At 40.8% G+C, this 16710-nt stretch overlaps 1 protein-coding gene across 12 annotated transcripts in view; it reads right to left on the reverse strand.

The window, feature by feature from the left end:
- The window catches only part of NCOA3 (nuclear receptor coactivator 3), a 205158-nt gene that overhangs the window by 18468 nt on the left and 169980 nt on the right, over positions 1-16710 (reverse strand). For all 12 annotated transcript variants that reach the window (XM_049649891.1, XM_049649892.1, XM_049649899.1 and 9 more), the window contains 11 exons: positions 13045-13149; positions 11996-12168; positions 11403-11503; positions 10238-10412; positions 9778-9966; positions 9508-9609; positions 5862-6002; positions 5454-5601; positions 3865-4256; positions 2824-3695; positions 1473-1608 (listed from right to left, as the gene is read on the reverse strand). In XM_049649891.1, the coding sequence (XP_049505848.1) occupies positions 1473-1608; positions 2824-3695; positions 3865-4256; positions 5454-5601; positions 5862-6002; positions 9508-9609; positions 9778-9966; positions 10238-10412; positions 11403-11503; positions 11996-12168; positions 13045-13130 (2515 nt within the window). In that variant the 5' untranslated portion in view covers positions 13131-13149. The remainder of the gene's footprint in view (positions 1-1472; positions 1609-2823; positions 3696-3864; positions 4257-5453; positions 5602-5861; positions 6003-9507; positions 9610-9777; positions 9967-10237; positions 10413-11402; positions 11504-11995; positions 12169-13044; positions 13150-16710) is intronic.

The following is a 16710-nucleotide window of genomic DNA, read 5'->3' on the forward strand; positions in this document are numbered from 1 at the left end:
AGCAACATTCAAACTGCCAGAGGTTCTTCCCTAAGGGAACTTCTTAAGTGGATTCTGTTTAAAATTTTATAATTAAATATAACCAGGTAAGTTGCCCTCTAGTCAAACAAGGAATGAAATACAAAATCTCCTAACTTTTTACTGTTTCCAATCCATTTGATTGATCTTTCCATTTTAGTTTAGGAAATAGTGCCATCGAAAATGAATAATCACCATTCCTGATAACTGTGAATTACTCTTTTTTGATCGATACCTGTAATATACCCTCGTTAAACTGATGAGTGAGGAAACCACATAGCTGTGGAAGAGAGGCCGAGGGAGAATCAGCAAACACTAAAGAAGTCTCCCAGCTAGATAACCAGGTTCCAGAAATGTCTCAGGACAGGCTTCTATCTACAGTTTTAGTTGCTTTTTAAAATTTAAGTCTCTATGCCTCACAAAAATAGATGCTCAGGTACCTGGTACTCATCTGGAGCAACCAATGATGAACATTTTCCTAAAAGTTCCAGGACTACTGGTATATTAATTAGAAACAGGGAATTTTTAAAAATAGAAAAACGTCCAGAACGCTTTTTAAAACATATGCACTATGAATTAGTATTCAAAGCTGAGAGGTAGAGTATGCATTTTGAAGTTTACAAATGCTAATTAGGGGCACCTGGGTGGCTCAGTTGGTTGAGTGTCTTGACATCAACTCAGGCCACGACCTCGGGGTCATGACACTGAGCCCTGCGTCACACTGAGCATAAAGCTGCTTAAGATTCTCTCTCTGCCCCTCCTCACTGCTCGCACACACACATGCTTGCCCTCTTTCTCTTAAAAAAAAAAATGCTTAGATTCCAATCTTAGTGTAAGAGCACAGCTGACTCTTGAACAACACAGGGCTTAGGGGCACCGAGCCCCCAACACAGTAAAAAATCCATACAACTTCTGATTCCCCAAAAACTTACTATTAATTATCTACTTTGACCAAAAGACTTTGATAAGTCAATTAACACATATTTTGTATGTCATATGTATTATATACTGCACTCTCATAATAAAATGGAGAAAACATTAAGAAAACCATGAGAAAATGTTTATAGTACTGTACTGTATTTATTTTTTTTTTTTAATTTTTTTTTCAACGTTTTTTATTTATTTTTGGGACAGAGAGAGACAGAGCATGAACGGGGGAGGGGCAGAGAGAGAGGGAGACACAGAATCAGAAGCAGGCTCCAGGCTCTGAGCCATCAGCCCAGAGCCCGAGGCGGGGCTCGAACTCACGGACCGCGAGATCGTGACCTGGCTGAAGTCGGACGCTTAACCGACTGCGCCACCCAGGCGCCCCTGTACTGTATTTATTTTTAAAAAATACACGTGTGTAAATAAACATGTGCTGTTCAAACCTGTGTTGTTCAAGGGTTAACTATACATACAAGTGCGAAGAAACGTTAAAAAGGCAGCAAGAATAAAACCTAGTTCTTTCTTACCCAGAGAATTAGTTCCCTGAAACATCTGCTGCTTGGTTCCAAGATTACTACCATTTGTGGATACGGAATTATTGTAGAAGTCAGAACTAGTCAGATCACCAAGAATAGCATCTAGATTATCCAAATCTCCAGATCCCTGGGGGGGGAAAAAGTTTTTTTTTAATTAACCTGTGTGCATTACTAGATATATACGCATACACATTCATCAGAAGAACACAAATGAAACGGGAACAAGTAAAATACAAGTTACCGGAAATGATAACGCCCAACTTAAAGGCTAGCTTACTTAGACCCCCACCCTAAATCTTCTTCCTTGAAATGAAGAATAGTTTTAACTACTGAAAGAAATCTCTGGGTTTGGAAGTGCTTTCAACAGGGGCATTTTTAAATCTGCACTGGAACTTTAATTCTCAAACCGTAGGTATTTTCGAGCTAGTGTTACTCAGGATCATCAGCTGACAGAGAGGCCTGCCTCTATACATACCTTCCAAAACAAGTATGATTAGTAACAAAGGCAACAAGCTGACATTCGACAAAAGATTCACAGGCATGCTTTAAAAAGGGCTCTGGGGCAGCCTGGGGGGCTCAGTCAGTTAAGCATCTGACTTCGGCTCAGGTCATGATCTCGAGGTTTATGGGTTCAAGCCCCGCGTCGGGCTCTGTGCTGACAGTTCACAGCCTGAAGCCTGCTTCACATTCTGTCTCCTTCTCTCTCTATCCCTCCCCTGTTCACACTCTGTCTCTATCTCTCAAATATAAATAAACATTAAACAAAATTTTTTAATAAAATAAAAAAAAAAATAAAAAGAGCTCTTGGTCCATAAATTTGGAGCACTAGGTTCAACAAAAATTAAATAGACATCCTAACAGCAAGACTTCCCCAAGACTTTAATTTTCTCAGGTGCACATTAACACCTCCCAGAGGAGTCAGAGTTTGACAAACGCTTATATGGAATGAGATCGTGTACAGAGGGAAACATGATTTTAGGTAAAAATCAAAATTCTGTTACCTAACGTGTTAAGTTTTCCCCCCCATTTCTTTCTACTATACCATTACATGACCCAACCCTCTCATTCCAACAACAAAACCTCCATGAAAATTTTCAAATTCTCTACCAACTGGTTCAAGTTATAGTCACATTTTAAAACACCCACATCTGGTTCTTTCCAAACTGCGTCACATTACACTTCACGATGCCCAAAGGAATTACAAAGAACCGACAGCTCGAGAATAACTTCCATCACATAAACCTAAAATAGAAGATAGGGTTTTGCACGTAACATACTGTCTTTCTAACACAGAAATGCAAGGATTAACCACAATGGCTAAGCTGGAAAACAGACAAATTACCTCTTCATTTGTTTCGGTCTTAATTTTAGAGTCTTTCTCCTGACTCGAGCTAGGAACGGTGGAGCTGCTGCTGCACTGACTCCCTTTACTGTCCACTCCTTCCACTTTGGGCTGCAGTGCTTTAGAGAGCGGATCGCTGGGATCATCCCTGTCCAGCAGGTATCTAAGAAGTGCATTATTCTCCTTCTTCTTAGGACTCAGTTGCTCCTGCTTGACGCCTCCTTCCACACCAGACGCCGCACTACCGGTGTCTTTCCCCGTGGCTTCTGCGGTAATCTTGGCTACTTCTGCGGGGGAATTCCCATTCTGCAGCAACTTGTGCAGGATCCGGTGTTTCTCCTGCAGCAGTGACCCGTGCATATTGGATGTGGAGGACACTCCTCCAGAGGTCGAAGAAGAGACCCCAGAGGGGCTGGTGACACTAATGGAAGAGTCTTTACAACTTGAATCCAGGGGGGAGTTGGTCAAAGAGGAATGACCCCGATCGTCAGAAGAACAGGTAAGTAACTGCAGTAATTTTTTATGACCTTTGCTTTCCAGAGGACCCCTCTGATTCTCTGCCCCTTCGATACTGCTCTCCTTACTTTCTTTGTCACTGAGGTGATCCCTGCTATTTGACTGACACATTGAACTCTCCACTGGATTCTGATCACAATACAAGCCCAGGGGACTCTTGGAATCCTGACTGTTCACTTTACTTGGCTGGCTTATATTCATATTGGGAGAGTTATCCAGTTTGGGGCCTGGTGAAGACAGAGTGGATAAAAGAGAAGTCCCCACACCCTCACTGATAGCTTGAAGAGCACTCAGAGAGCTACTAGAAAAGCTGTGGCTCCCAGTATTTCCAGAAGATCCCATGGGCGAGTGCACACCTGGATGTGGAGAAAAATTAAGGCAAGAATTAGACTATCAGATGCTATAACAAAATGCCACTTAACTCTATTAGAAAATGAACTGACTTTACAAGAATTGCAACAGAATAAAAAGAGAAGGACTACCGAAGAGTAAAAAATAAAGAAACGGAAATGCCAACACAAATACCTGCAACAGGAGAAAACTGGTGTGAGGCCATCTTTGGACTCCCACGATTACGAGGAGAAATCATGATGTTCTGCTGGTTGGAGCCAAGGCCAGGGCTCCCGTGTGGGGGGCTACTCATGTTGAGACCATAAGTGCTATTCTGATAGGAAGATGGGGACTGCATGCCTGGCCCAGCGTTCATTGAAGCTATGGTGCTGGAAGCCCCATACCTAGGCCCACTCATCTGCCCGGTGGAGCTGGGGTCGGCCAAGCCATAGGGCCTGCCGCTTAGCATCTGTAAGCCTTGGTTTGGCGACATGCTCATGCCGCCTACCGAACTGTTGCATCCAGCTGCTGGAGGTCTAATGCCTTGTCCAACAGGATTCGCGTTTGGTCTATACCCATTCTGTTCCCTGCAAAGAAAGAAGACAAACCTTCACTAAAATATTACAAGCATGCGGGGTGCCTGGGTGGCTCAGTTGGTTAAATGTCCAACTGCAGCTCAGGTCATGATCTTGTGGTCAGTGAGTTCGAGCCCTGCGTCGGTCTCTGTGCTGACCGCTGAGAGCCTGGAGCCTGCTTCGGATTCTGTTGTCTCCCTCTCTCTCTGCCCCTCCCCCACTCATGCTCGGTCTCTGTCTCAGAAATAAACATTAAAAAAAAACAATTTTTTAAAAAATATTACAAGCATGTGGGGTGCCTGGGTGGTTCAGTCGGTTCAGCAACCGACTTCGGCTCAGGCCATGATCTCACGGTTTGTGAGCTCCCGCCCCGCATCGGGCTCTGTGCTGACAGCTCAGAGCCTAGGGCCTGCTTCAGACTCTGTGTCTCCCTCCCTCTCTGCCCCTCCCCCACTCACGCTCGGTCTCTCTCTCAGAAATAAACATTAAAAAAAAACTTTTTTTAAACACTACAAGCATGCATTAAAACACTCAAGATTATTTTTTAATGATGAAGTGCCACGAACTTCACTTCCTAGGCACCATTCCAACACTTAGTACCAATTCCAACCTAAATATTGATCAGTTATGACGAGCCCAGTGAAATACTTTTTAATATGCCACAAAATCTAGGAGTGACCACCACCACAGCACTGAGGACCAACAGTTACACTAACTGGAATCTCGGCGGGACTTCACTAGAGTCGCCACACATCTAGGGGCTAACCTGGAGGTACCTGCAAATTATGCAAGGTCGTTAATGGGTAAATATCCTGCTTTTCCACGTGTTGCTCATTTACCACTAGCAACAACAAGAGAAACTCTCAGTTTTGCTTGGAGTCTACTTTCAAATTTTAAATGCAATCCCTGGAAGCAATGTAACACATCATCAGAAATGAAAGGGAACAGCGGTAGTCACATTAGATAGTTCTTTTATCCATTAGGCCTTCCCATTCCCCAGCTTTCCCAGGAAGTAACTCATGAGCAAATCCTCATTTTCACATACAAATATAACCTTAAAAAATATATCATAACCCAGGAATCTAAACTCACTTCAGCAAATCCAAAGGCTCTGCTTTTTCTATTAAATCTTGCTTTTTACATTAATAATAAGGCACCCTGAGAACAGCGCTGCATTTAATGTGAGGAGATGCAGGAATCTATCATTACCTCTGAAGAAAGTGGGTCGAGACAAAGCCGTGCCGATCATTCGTGACAGGGTTTCGGAAGAGTTTGCTTTTGGTTTGTGCAGTCACTATGGTTCCGTCGGCCAATGAGAATCTATACACTGGGGTTTCTGCATGGCCATGGATATAAGCTGTTGGGGAAAATACACCATTACCAGCGACTACAGTTGGCAAAACAGACACATGTAAGAGAGGAGAGAAAGGAAATATACTTCAAGTGCCACATTTTGAAAATCCAGGGAAAAGACTGGACCTGCACCAAAATTACAAGCAGGCTAAAAGAATTCCTGCCCCACATGCACAGAACAGCAACTACAGCCATGTACGTACTTTATGCCATATACAAACACAAAAACAAACAAGGCCAAGAATCAACCTCAAAATTCTTTACCTTCTTGATAGTGACGTTTCTGGGACCATGACTGACCATCATTAAGACTAAAAAATCTCTGGATACACCTTCGGATAATATCTTCAAAGCCAGGCCTCATGGAAGATCTCAGTGAATTTGTATCTATATTGACAACTTTTCCTATTAAACAGAAAATAAAGAGTTAAATCCAACCCACAAGTATTTACTGGTTGCACGCTGACTGCGTGGCTTAGCTCTGAAGATTCAAATAAAGACACCAAATCTTTGCTCTGCTTACTCTGCTATATCCAGACACAGTCTGGATATATTTTAAGGACACAGTCCTACAGGACATTCTTACATTAAATGTCCTCCTGTACAGAGTATCACAGAACTCCTTTCACTTTCTGAATGTACAGAATAGAACATGGCCAGATAACCTTAGGTTCATTTTCATTAAAGGAAAAAAACAACACCTACCAGTAAAATTGTTCTTTTGAAGATGGTCTGTCCCTGCAGCTATGAAAATACCTACCTACACAGCTAGCAGGGATAATTCTTTTCATCTGAGAGGTGACTGCATCTTTGGACACTTAAAATCTAAACAGGAAGGTTAACCAAACACCCATTTCTACCAGTCTGGAAGTTTCTGACAACTTTTGTTTAACATCAAATACACTAGAGAGACAAAATTTATACAACTCAAAAACACTACAAAATTAAAGGTTTTATGAAGATGGCCCTTTAAAAAAATGGCTAGGCCTTTCAACACTTTCTGAGCAGTATTAGGACAAGAATAAACATTGGCAAGAATAAACACCTAACAAAATGTGGCAAAAGGAGCCAAGAAGAAAATAGTCGATCCATTGTCGAAGAAAGAGCCATATGAGGAGAAAGCACCCGCTATGTTCAGTGAAAGGAATGTTCAGAAAACATCGGTCATAAGAACTCTGTCGACGGACACAATGGTCTCTGATGGCCTCAAGAACTGTGCTTCTGAAGTGAGCCTTACTGGTCCCCAGAATGTTGACGTCACATTTTAAAAGTTCAAAATAATTACTGAGGATGCCCTGGGCAAAAACCGTGTGATCAACATTCGGGACACGGATGCCCAAGACAAAATATGCTCCACGGCCAAAAGTGCCAGACTATGACTGAAAGCTCATGTCGGTATCAAGAAATCAATGGCTGTTTTGCCTGTTCCACATATGCCTTACTGAAAAGGCAATACTCAGACCCAGACAACCTCTTTTGCTTGGCACTAACAGGCCCACCAAATTGGGAAGGTGATGGAAATCCTGACCCAAGAGGGGCAGACAAATGACTTAAAAGGAGTGGTTAATGACTTGATCTCCAAGAGACTGGGAAAGATACAGAAAAGGCTTTCCAATCTATTTACCCTGTCCATGATGTGTTTGTCGGAAAAGTAAAAATGCTGAAGAAAATCAGGTTTGGATTGGGAAAACACGGCGTAAGATGGTTCTGAAAAAGCTGCTGGGGATGAGAAAGGTACTAACGGTGGATGAGCTCATGGACAGAGTCCCCAGTTAAGAATCTGTGTAAAATCCAGACCCTTCATGACATATTAAAAAAAATCTTAATAACGGGGGGGGGGGGGGGGGCCCCCCTAGGGAGAAGTGACAAATGCACTGCAGGGAAGAGTAAACGTTTGCGTGCTGTGCCCAGAATAAAGATGGCCTGTCCTCAACCCCTTCTCTGAGCCCAGCTCTGACACCCAGATGACAAACACAAAATAGATGCTCAGAAAAAGTTCACATCTGGGACAGAGAATAAAATCTCTCCAGAGTCCAAAAGAAATATTCTGTGGAGGGCAAGAAACCTCCTATGAAAGGAGAGACAGCAACCAGAAAATGCTGGCTATGGTGAGATGGCTCTCAGATGTGAACCAGACAAAAGGATTTCACTTTGCCTGCCTGGTAATTTCTACCTTTTATAATAAGAGGAGACATTAATGAGATAATTTTAAAGGTTCTATTCACTAAATTGCTTGAGTAAAGATGTTCTATTTAGTATTTTCAGCTATAAAATGTGAAATATTGTTATTCACGGAGAAAATTTAGCCTGCCAAAGCATAATAGGTACAGAGTAAGAACCACTCTAGAAGGTAAAAATTCACATAAAAATTTCTGTCACCAGGTTTGATTATCTCAAAGTAAGTTAATAAAGAAAAAATTTTTCCTATGTAAGATAATATTTGTCAGTGTAAACAGACTGTCAATTAAGTATACAAAAAAGCTTTTTTTGCTATTTTTTTCATCTGTGGAAATTAATCTCAAGCAGCTTCAAGACAGGTAACTGAGCCTGGCATAAAATGACTGAAAACTACAAAAATAGCTTTTTTTTTTTTAAGAGTAGAATACTGTTATGTATGTATGTGTACGTAACATATACATATATATGCACATGTAATAGCTATAGGTATATTATGTATATTTAAATTTTTTCAAGTTTATTTTTGAGAGGGATAGAGAGAGTGTGTGCACAGGGCAGGGGTAGAGAGGGGGGTGGAGAGAGAGGGAGAGAGAGAGAGAGAGAGAGAGAGAGAGAGGGAGGGAGGGACGGAGGGAGGGAGGGAGGGAGGGAGGGAGAATCCCAAGCAGGCTCCACTGGCAGAACCTGATGTGGGGCTCGAACTCACGAACCACGAGATCGTGACTTGAGCCAAAGTTGGATGCTGAACTGACTGGGCCACCACCCAGGCACCCCATGTATACTTAAACCTATTCCATGTTATCAAATTACTTATTGCAGGTCCACAAGGTGCACACAAAGCAAACAGTACAGGCTTTGACATCAGGCAGACCCAAATGCAAATTCTTTACCACCCAGGATCTAATGTTGGACAAGGAACTCAATCTCTGCCGCCCGACCTGCTCCCTCATCTCTGGGATGGCACCTACAAGACAAGCCTTGACATCACCATTTAGGGTTAGATGATCGCATGAGCAAACCCGAAGGTGAATACAGATAATAATGCAACTAGATTTAATTTCATTATGTGCTTGATCACTTAAACTGGCTTTAAGTCTTTATTCCCATAGTCAAAAAAGGGCAGACCAAGTCTGAAGCTCATGTTGATATCAAAAATTACTCCCAGTAATTCTTAAATTATCGTATTTTTGAAAACTTGTTTATGAAAAATGGGTTTGAAGTTAGAGAAAAGAAATACACTGATTTCAAATGCTACTGGGAGAGAAAGCTAGGTGTCTCTACATTTATTTTTTGTTTATTTGAGGGAGTTTAACTGTCAAATATACCCAACTCAAATGTCAAGGGTTTTACTGAATCTTAAGAGTTGCATAAGAAACATAAGAAATGGGGGTGCTGGGTGGCTCATTCGGTTGAGCATCTGACTCCTGGTCTCGGCTCACGGTTTGAGTTTGTGCCCCACTTGGGCTCTGCGCTGACCGTGAAGAGCCTGCTTGGGATTCTGTCTCTCCCTCTCTCTGCCCCTCGCCCGCGCCCACGTGCTCTCTCTCTCTCTCTCAAAATAAATAAATTTCAAAAAAAAAAAAAAAGAAACGTAAGAAATAATCTATGCAAAGCATTCACTACAGTGGGTATAGGTACTTTTACATGAGCGTGCAGGCTACAAAAATTGTTAACTTTCATAATAACTCTCAAATGAACAAAATGTATATACACACATACACAAAGTTTTTACCTGAAAGATCATGTCTAGTAATAAAGCTCTCGGGGTTTGAGGGAAACGCTCTTTCGCCTGTAGTAATGCGACGTGCTACACAGATCATACAGGATTGCAAATCTACAATACAAATTCAACCAGGTAAGGATTACATTTAACTTTTGGACGGATCTCTCAAATAGACAAGTAAGGACATGGAATTCAGTCAATGAATACAACAATGGAAATCACAGAACTACAAATTTGGCTGCTGTCTGAAAAACATTTCAAACATGTGGTCAATCTTACCTTCCCCTTCCTCCATCATAGCTCGAGGCTGAGACAGGGCAAAGCACTGCATTGTTTCATATCTCTGGCGCATTTCAGGATTAGTGTTGATGTCTTCCAGAATATCATGTGGTGTTTTCATCAGCATACGGCAATTAAAAGTATGGCTTTTTTGTCTCTGGGTCTCATTTGTCCAGGCAACTCCATTGACTTTGGAAAACAAATTGAAAAAAGTTTTTTTAAAAAGCTGGCAATTCAGGGGTGCCTAGGTGACTCAGTCAGTTAAGCGTCCAACTTCGGCTCAAGGTCATGATCTCACAGTTCATGAGTTCGAGCCCCACGTGGGGCTCTGTGCTCTGTTTCGGATCCTCTGTCTCCTTCTCTCTCTGCCCCTCCCCAACTTGCCCCCTTCCTTCAAAAATAAACCTTTTTTTTTTAGTGTTTACAAAATTAAGAAAGGAAATACACATTAAAAGACTACCTGTAGATTTCGGTAAGTTTTTAAGGAAATCCTTTCTGTCTTCTTCATGCAAGATACTGTAGACACTTGTGTTAACCAGGTCTTCTTGCTTATATTGCAGGTATTGTGTGACATTTTCTGACACAAATACAATGTTTCCATCACGATTCACCACAAACAGGAAACCATCCAATGCCTAAAGTGGGATAGGTTAATATGGGCTATTATGGACTGAACTGTCTCCCCCACCCAAATTCACATGTTGAAGCCCTAACTCTCAATGTGGCTATAATATGCGGATATTCGGACACAGGGCCCTGGTTATGGGGTTAAGGTTAAATGAGGTCATAAGACTAGGGCTCCAATCCAATAGGACTGATGTTCCTATGGAAGAAGACAGATACGAGGGGTGCACAGACACAGAGAAAAGGTCATGTGAATACACAAGGAAAAGGCAACCATCCACAAGCTAAGCAGAGAGGGTTCAGGAGAAACCAAGCATGCCAATAACTTGACCTTGGACTTCCGGCCTCCAGAACTTTAAAAAATAAATTCCTGTTGTTTAAGCCACCTAATCTGTGATATTTTGTCACGGCAGTCTTGGCCAATCAAAGGCACCAGCCTTAGCACTAAACAGAATTTTTTACAACTACTAGTGATTTAACAACCACTGCAAACAACTATTAGCCGCCACTCAGCCGTTTCTATTCACACAGCACAATTACTATAGGATTGTATTTAAAGAATTAAAATAAAAAGAATTTGAGGGAAAAAAGATAGATACAGCCAACATAAAATCTGAATGAATGTCTACTCTAATGTTTGAAGAATTACATCTTGAAAAGAGTTTTTAAAAATGAAATATCCTTAGCACTTCCTGGTTTTCCATTTGATACGAAATCAAGCTACAGGAGCCACCCCACTCCCTGGTGAGAATTTACAAAGAAGAACTGAACCCAGCAACTGAGAAGTACTTGAAGCGAACTAGTTGAAACAAAAACAAGTTAACAGTTGCACTTTATGAAGAGCCTCCTCTCTGTTCCCGTCTCCTGCTTTACAGCGAGAGAAACATGCTATAGGCGAATCATACCTATTGAGGACAACTACTCGCAAAACAATGTTTAAGCACGTCACAAAAAGCAGATTCTTAAGTCTTAAAAATTCCTCACGAGTATAATGTACTTGCCTGAAGTAAAAGTGGCCCTAAGGAATCTTTATCAATTACTCCCTGCCCCGTAGAAGATACATCGGCTTTCTGAACATCATCATCATTGGAAATGGCTTTTCCTGAAAAGACAGAAGACAATACTACAAACATCACAAATATCAGTTACAGATCAAATTCACCTCCAAACAGTCCCCAGAACACACACACACACACACACACACACACACACACACACACACACGCACGCGCATACATATGCACATACACAACATTTCCTGATAAGAAACCAATTCTGCAATTTTTAATCTTAAAACTTGAGTTACCCAGGAGGGCAGAAGATACCCTTAATTTTCTTTCACTACTACATGTACTATCCCATGGCTTCCTGAAAGGCAACTAACATGGGACAGGGTGAGAACACTGGCCTCTTTCTAATGCTCTATTAACTATTTCTCAAGGAGTACTAAATTGGCCAACTCATTTGTCCAATCCCACACAGGACAGGTCCCACTAGCCCACACGTGAGCAACAAGGTAGCAAAAAGGCAAATGTAAACATAGTTAACAAGTTCCTTCTGAAAAGATTTGAGTGTTTTTCTTACTTTGTATTACCTTGCTCTTTTATTTGACGGATCTGTCTTACTGTTTCCTTTAAAATTGCACATTTATCTGGTTTGACATTGAAATTGTCAATATCACTAAGATTAGCAGATATAAGTTCAGCCAGTTCTTCAATATATTTACTCTCCTGCTCCCGTCTCCACTTTTCACCACTGCAGGTAAGACTGAGAGAGATTGGGGGGGAGAGAAGGCCATGAATGTACGTATCACAAAAAAACGCCGGGAGCAGAATCACCAGCACCTTCATACATAAGCAAATAAAATTTAGCCAATAGAAACCATCAAAAACTCATCTTGGAGAAGAAGTACAATACAGCAGAAATTCAGGCAAACCTAAATTCAAGTCTACCTTTTGGTTAGCCTGGTGGCCTTGGGGACACTTAGCCTCTGTTTGACATGCAGAAAATAAGGATACACAGTCTTTACATCAAAGAGACAGTAAAACAACAAATAATAACAAAAAGAGTGTTAGCTACTTATTAATGACAAGGTTTTACATAAGGCTTAAAAGCCATTTTTTACTTTGTAAGAATCACATTAAAACTCAAGTCATAGTGACCTTGGCAAATACTAAAAAGGCTAGCGTAACATTGCATGAAACATTAGATTTCTATTTTTTAAACTGCAAACTTTATTCAGGAAAAGGACGATGAAACCTCACGAAGGCCAAAATATCAACTTACAACATCTTCTTACAGGAATTTAAAGAGTAATCTGATTTGCAACAATCTTGATGCTCTATTCCTGACTCCTACCTACCTCTTTCACTAAGAAATGCTTCACACTACCTCAAAAGTGTTAGTTATTGGACTAACTCACTTTTATCTGAATCACCAATAAAATTTCTATTATATCATAAGGATGTCTATCTGATCACTGTGCCATTCTACTTAATTCAAAGCAAAATCATGTTATTTAAGCAAAGACAAAAATCTACCTGAGAATTTAAACAACAGAAAGCTAAAATGTTCGTTTTAAGTCAAAAAAATAATGGTAGGGGGAGGAGACCTTGGTGAAGGATCAGGAAATAAACGACCTACCCCTGTGCTGGAGTATCACATGGCAATTTGCGTTTTCGTGAATCAGGGGCCAGTGGATCCAAGGAGTTTTCTCCTAATCCGCTCATTGTGACTATACATCAGCAACTAAGAAAGAATGATGATAAGATGAAAACATTGTAAAATACCCATGTCGTATGCTTGAATGGTTGAATCTTATAATTCAGAACTACTTTCCCTAAATGGTTAGGTAAGTCTTAATATTCTTAATTATACATGAGTACCCTGAAGACAACATCAAAAGTTCATATTCTAGTTTAATTCTGCAGAATGTCAAACCCCAAAACTAAAATGTTTCTCAAGTCCCACTAAAAATGTGTATGTTGAATACTCTGAATACTTCAAAGGATGAGGAAGGCATCTTCTTCATATTTAATAACAAGAAAAAGAGACCATCAACTTTTTCCAAGTGATAAAATCCTGGGGTGCCTGGCTGGCTCAGTCGGTAGAGCATGCAACTCTTGATCTTGGGGTCCCAAGTTCAAGCTCCACCTTAGGTGTGGAGATTACTTAAAAATAAAATCTCAAAAAAAAAAAAAAAAAATCCTCGGGGTGCCTGGGTGGCTCACTCGGTTGAGAATCAGACTCCTGATTTTGGCTCAGGTCATGATCCCAGGGTCGTGGGATGGAGCCCCATCCATTTTGTGCTCTGCTCTGAGCGTGGAGCCTGCTCAAGATTCATTCATTCATTCATTCATTCATTCATTCATTCTCTCTCAAATAAAAAAAAATTGAAAATAAGAAAAAAATCCTGAGTTTTATTTATACCCAACTAAGGACAAATTAGAGCTTATCCTGTCACTTGGTAAGGAGTCTTCAAATGATACATGTCTACATTTTTTTTCAGGCTATTTTCAAAGTAGCACATTGCTTTCCTTTAAACTATTTCATTAATATTTATTACCCACTGTGTTTTTCTTCTATGACTTGAAAACTAATCTTAGAGCATGTAAATAATCTGTAAACCCCACTACATGAGGCCTGGAGAGTAGATGCACAATGAAAAGGGGGGGGGGGGATTTTCATGGTATCTAAATAGCAACAATCATTTTAGTAACGACTGATGGAAACATAATGTTTTGGTTAAGGTTTCAATGATGAAAATAACAAAGGGTGTTTATTTTCTTTTTTTTTTTTTTTAATGTTTGAGAGAGAGAGAACGCGCACGCGCAATTGGGGGAAGGGTGGGGGGGGGGGGGCACAGAATCTGAAGCAGGTTTCAGTCTCTGAGCTGTCAGCACAGAGCCCGATGTGGGGCTCGAACCCATGAACCGCGAGATCATGACCTGAGCCGAAGTCAGACGTTTAACCGACTGAGCTACCCAGGCGCCCCACCCCACGTAGGGTGTTTCTTGTTGAAACAGTAACAGTGTTTTAACAGTCAGCAGCTCATAATTTTAAGACCTCTACTAAACCTTCACGTACAAAGAATTTTATTTGTCCTAAATTCTTATTTCGGAAGACAATCCTTGTTCTAAAGAATTCCAAGTCAATCAAGAAGTTCGAATTTTCCAAACTTTTTCTCAGTATGTTAAAATGCATCTTGCATTCCATCTAGATTTTTAGACATATACTGAAGGACATCAATTTCCACTAGGTGGCACAATACTACAGAGAGAGAGGAGACAAAAATGCAAAATTTCACACAGGATGCTAATGAAACTTAAAAAGCATAGCTTTTAAAAAATCAAAACCACATAATCACTAACCAAGAGTTCTAGATTATGACATCACCTGTACAGATACTGTAGGTATGAATTAAATACCAATAAAATTCATTCTACCTAGAAGTTTGGTAGTAAAATGTAAAATCAAAGCTGAAAGGCAGAGAGGTTTCCAAGAGTCTTTTTCTCCTCACAACATTAAGCTAAAGGAAAAGAAGAGTAAAGAACTTAAAATGCCTTTTTTTTTTTTTAACAATTTTTTAATGTTTACTTATTTTGGGGAAAGACAGAAACAGAGCGTGAGCAGGGGAGGGACAGAGAGAGGGGGAGACACAGAATCCGAAGCAGCCTCCAGGCTCTGAGCTGTCAGCACTGAGCCTGACGCAGGGCTCGAACTCACAGACCGCGAGATCATGACCTGACCCGAAGTCGGACGCTTAATCAACCAGGTGCCCCAGAACTTAAAATATCTTTGATTAATAGTGGCTTAATATTATGGTTTTAAAGCATACCCAGATTTCACAATGCCAGAAAAAATGTATTCTTCAAAAATGACAATGTAGGGGCGCCTGGGTGGCGCAGTCGGTTAAGCGTCCGACTTCAGCCAGGTCACGATCTCGCGGTCCGTGAGTTCGAGCCCCGCGTCAGGCTCTGGGCTGATGGCTCGGAGCCTGGAGCCTGTTTCCGATTCTGTGTCTCCCTCTCTCTCTGCCCCTCCCCCGTTCATGCTCTGTCTCTCTCTGTCCCAAAAATAAATACAAAACGTTGAAAAAAAAAAAATTAAAAAAAAAAATGACAATGTAATAAAAGAGTCTATAAATATTCCAGATTAAAGAAAACTAAAGAGAAATGACAAATATGATATATGATCCCATACTGGATTCTGTCCTAGAGAGGGGAGATGCTATAAAGCACATTATGGGATCGACTGACAAATTTAAAATATGGAGGACAGGATTATTTTATCAATGTTAAATTTACTGAAGTTGAGTTCTGTACATATTTAAGAAGCTATCCTTATTCTTTTTTTTTTTTTATAACGTTTATTTAATTCTGAGAGAGAGAGACAGACACACACACACACACACACACACACACACACACACACACACACAGAATGCGGGGGATGGTGGTGGGCATTAGAGAGGGAAAGGCACAGAATGTGAAGCAGGCTCCAGGCTCTGAGCTGTCAGCAGAGAGCTCCATGCGGGGCTTGAACCCACCAGCGGTGAGATCGTGACCTGAGTCAAAGTCGACCGCTTAACTGATTGAGCCACCCAGACGCCCTAGAAGCTATCCTTATTCTTAATATTTACAGCAAATGGGTCATTATGTATGTAAATGGCTCTCCAATGGTAGAGGCCATTTTAGGTGAGTGAGAAAAGGAACAGGAGAAGCAAAGGAGAGGGAGAAAGGAGGGTAGCAAAATACTGGCACTGGATAAAACCTGGTAGAAGAGACACTTTTAAATTCTTTAAATTCTATTCTTTTTCCTGCAACTTTGATTTTAGTTTAAAATTATTCCCAAATAAAAATATTTTTAAAGCATGTTCAGTTTTTATTTCCTATTTTTATAAAACAGTCCTTAAGTACAGAAAAATAGTTTTAGCTATGTCTCAAAACACAAATTTTGTATTTGTTTCACTCAGTTATTTTTAAATTGAGTGGCCAACTATTCAGTGAATAATAACATTTTTATTTTTTTAATGTTTGTTTACTTGAGAGAGAGAGAGAGAGAGAGCGCACGCACAAGTGGGGGAGAGGCAGACACAGAATCGGAAGCAGGTTCCAGGCTCTAAGCTGACAGCACAGAGACCGACGCGGTGCTCGAACCCATGAACCATGAGATCGTGACCTGAGCCAAAGTCAGATGCTCATCCAACTGAGCAACCCAGGCGCCTGAGTAATAACATTTATGTTAAAAATATACTCTAACAACAGCCAAAGTAAGGAAAGAGCCCAAATGTCCATCGATGGATGAACA

This window comes from Panthera uncia (genome assembly GCF_023721935.1).
Source record: "Panthera uncia isolate 11264 chromosome A3 unlocalized genomic scaffold, Puncia_PCG_1.0 HiC_scaffold_11, whole genome shotgun sequence".
Taxonomy (NCBI): domain Eukaryota; kingdom Metazoa; phylum Chordata; class Mammalia; order Carnivora; family Felidae; genus Panthera; species Panthera uncia.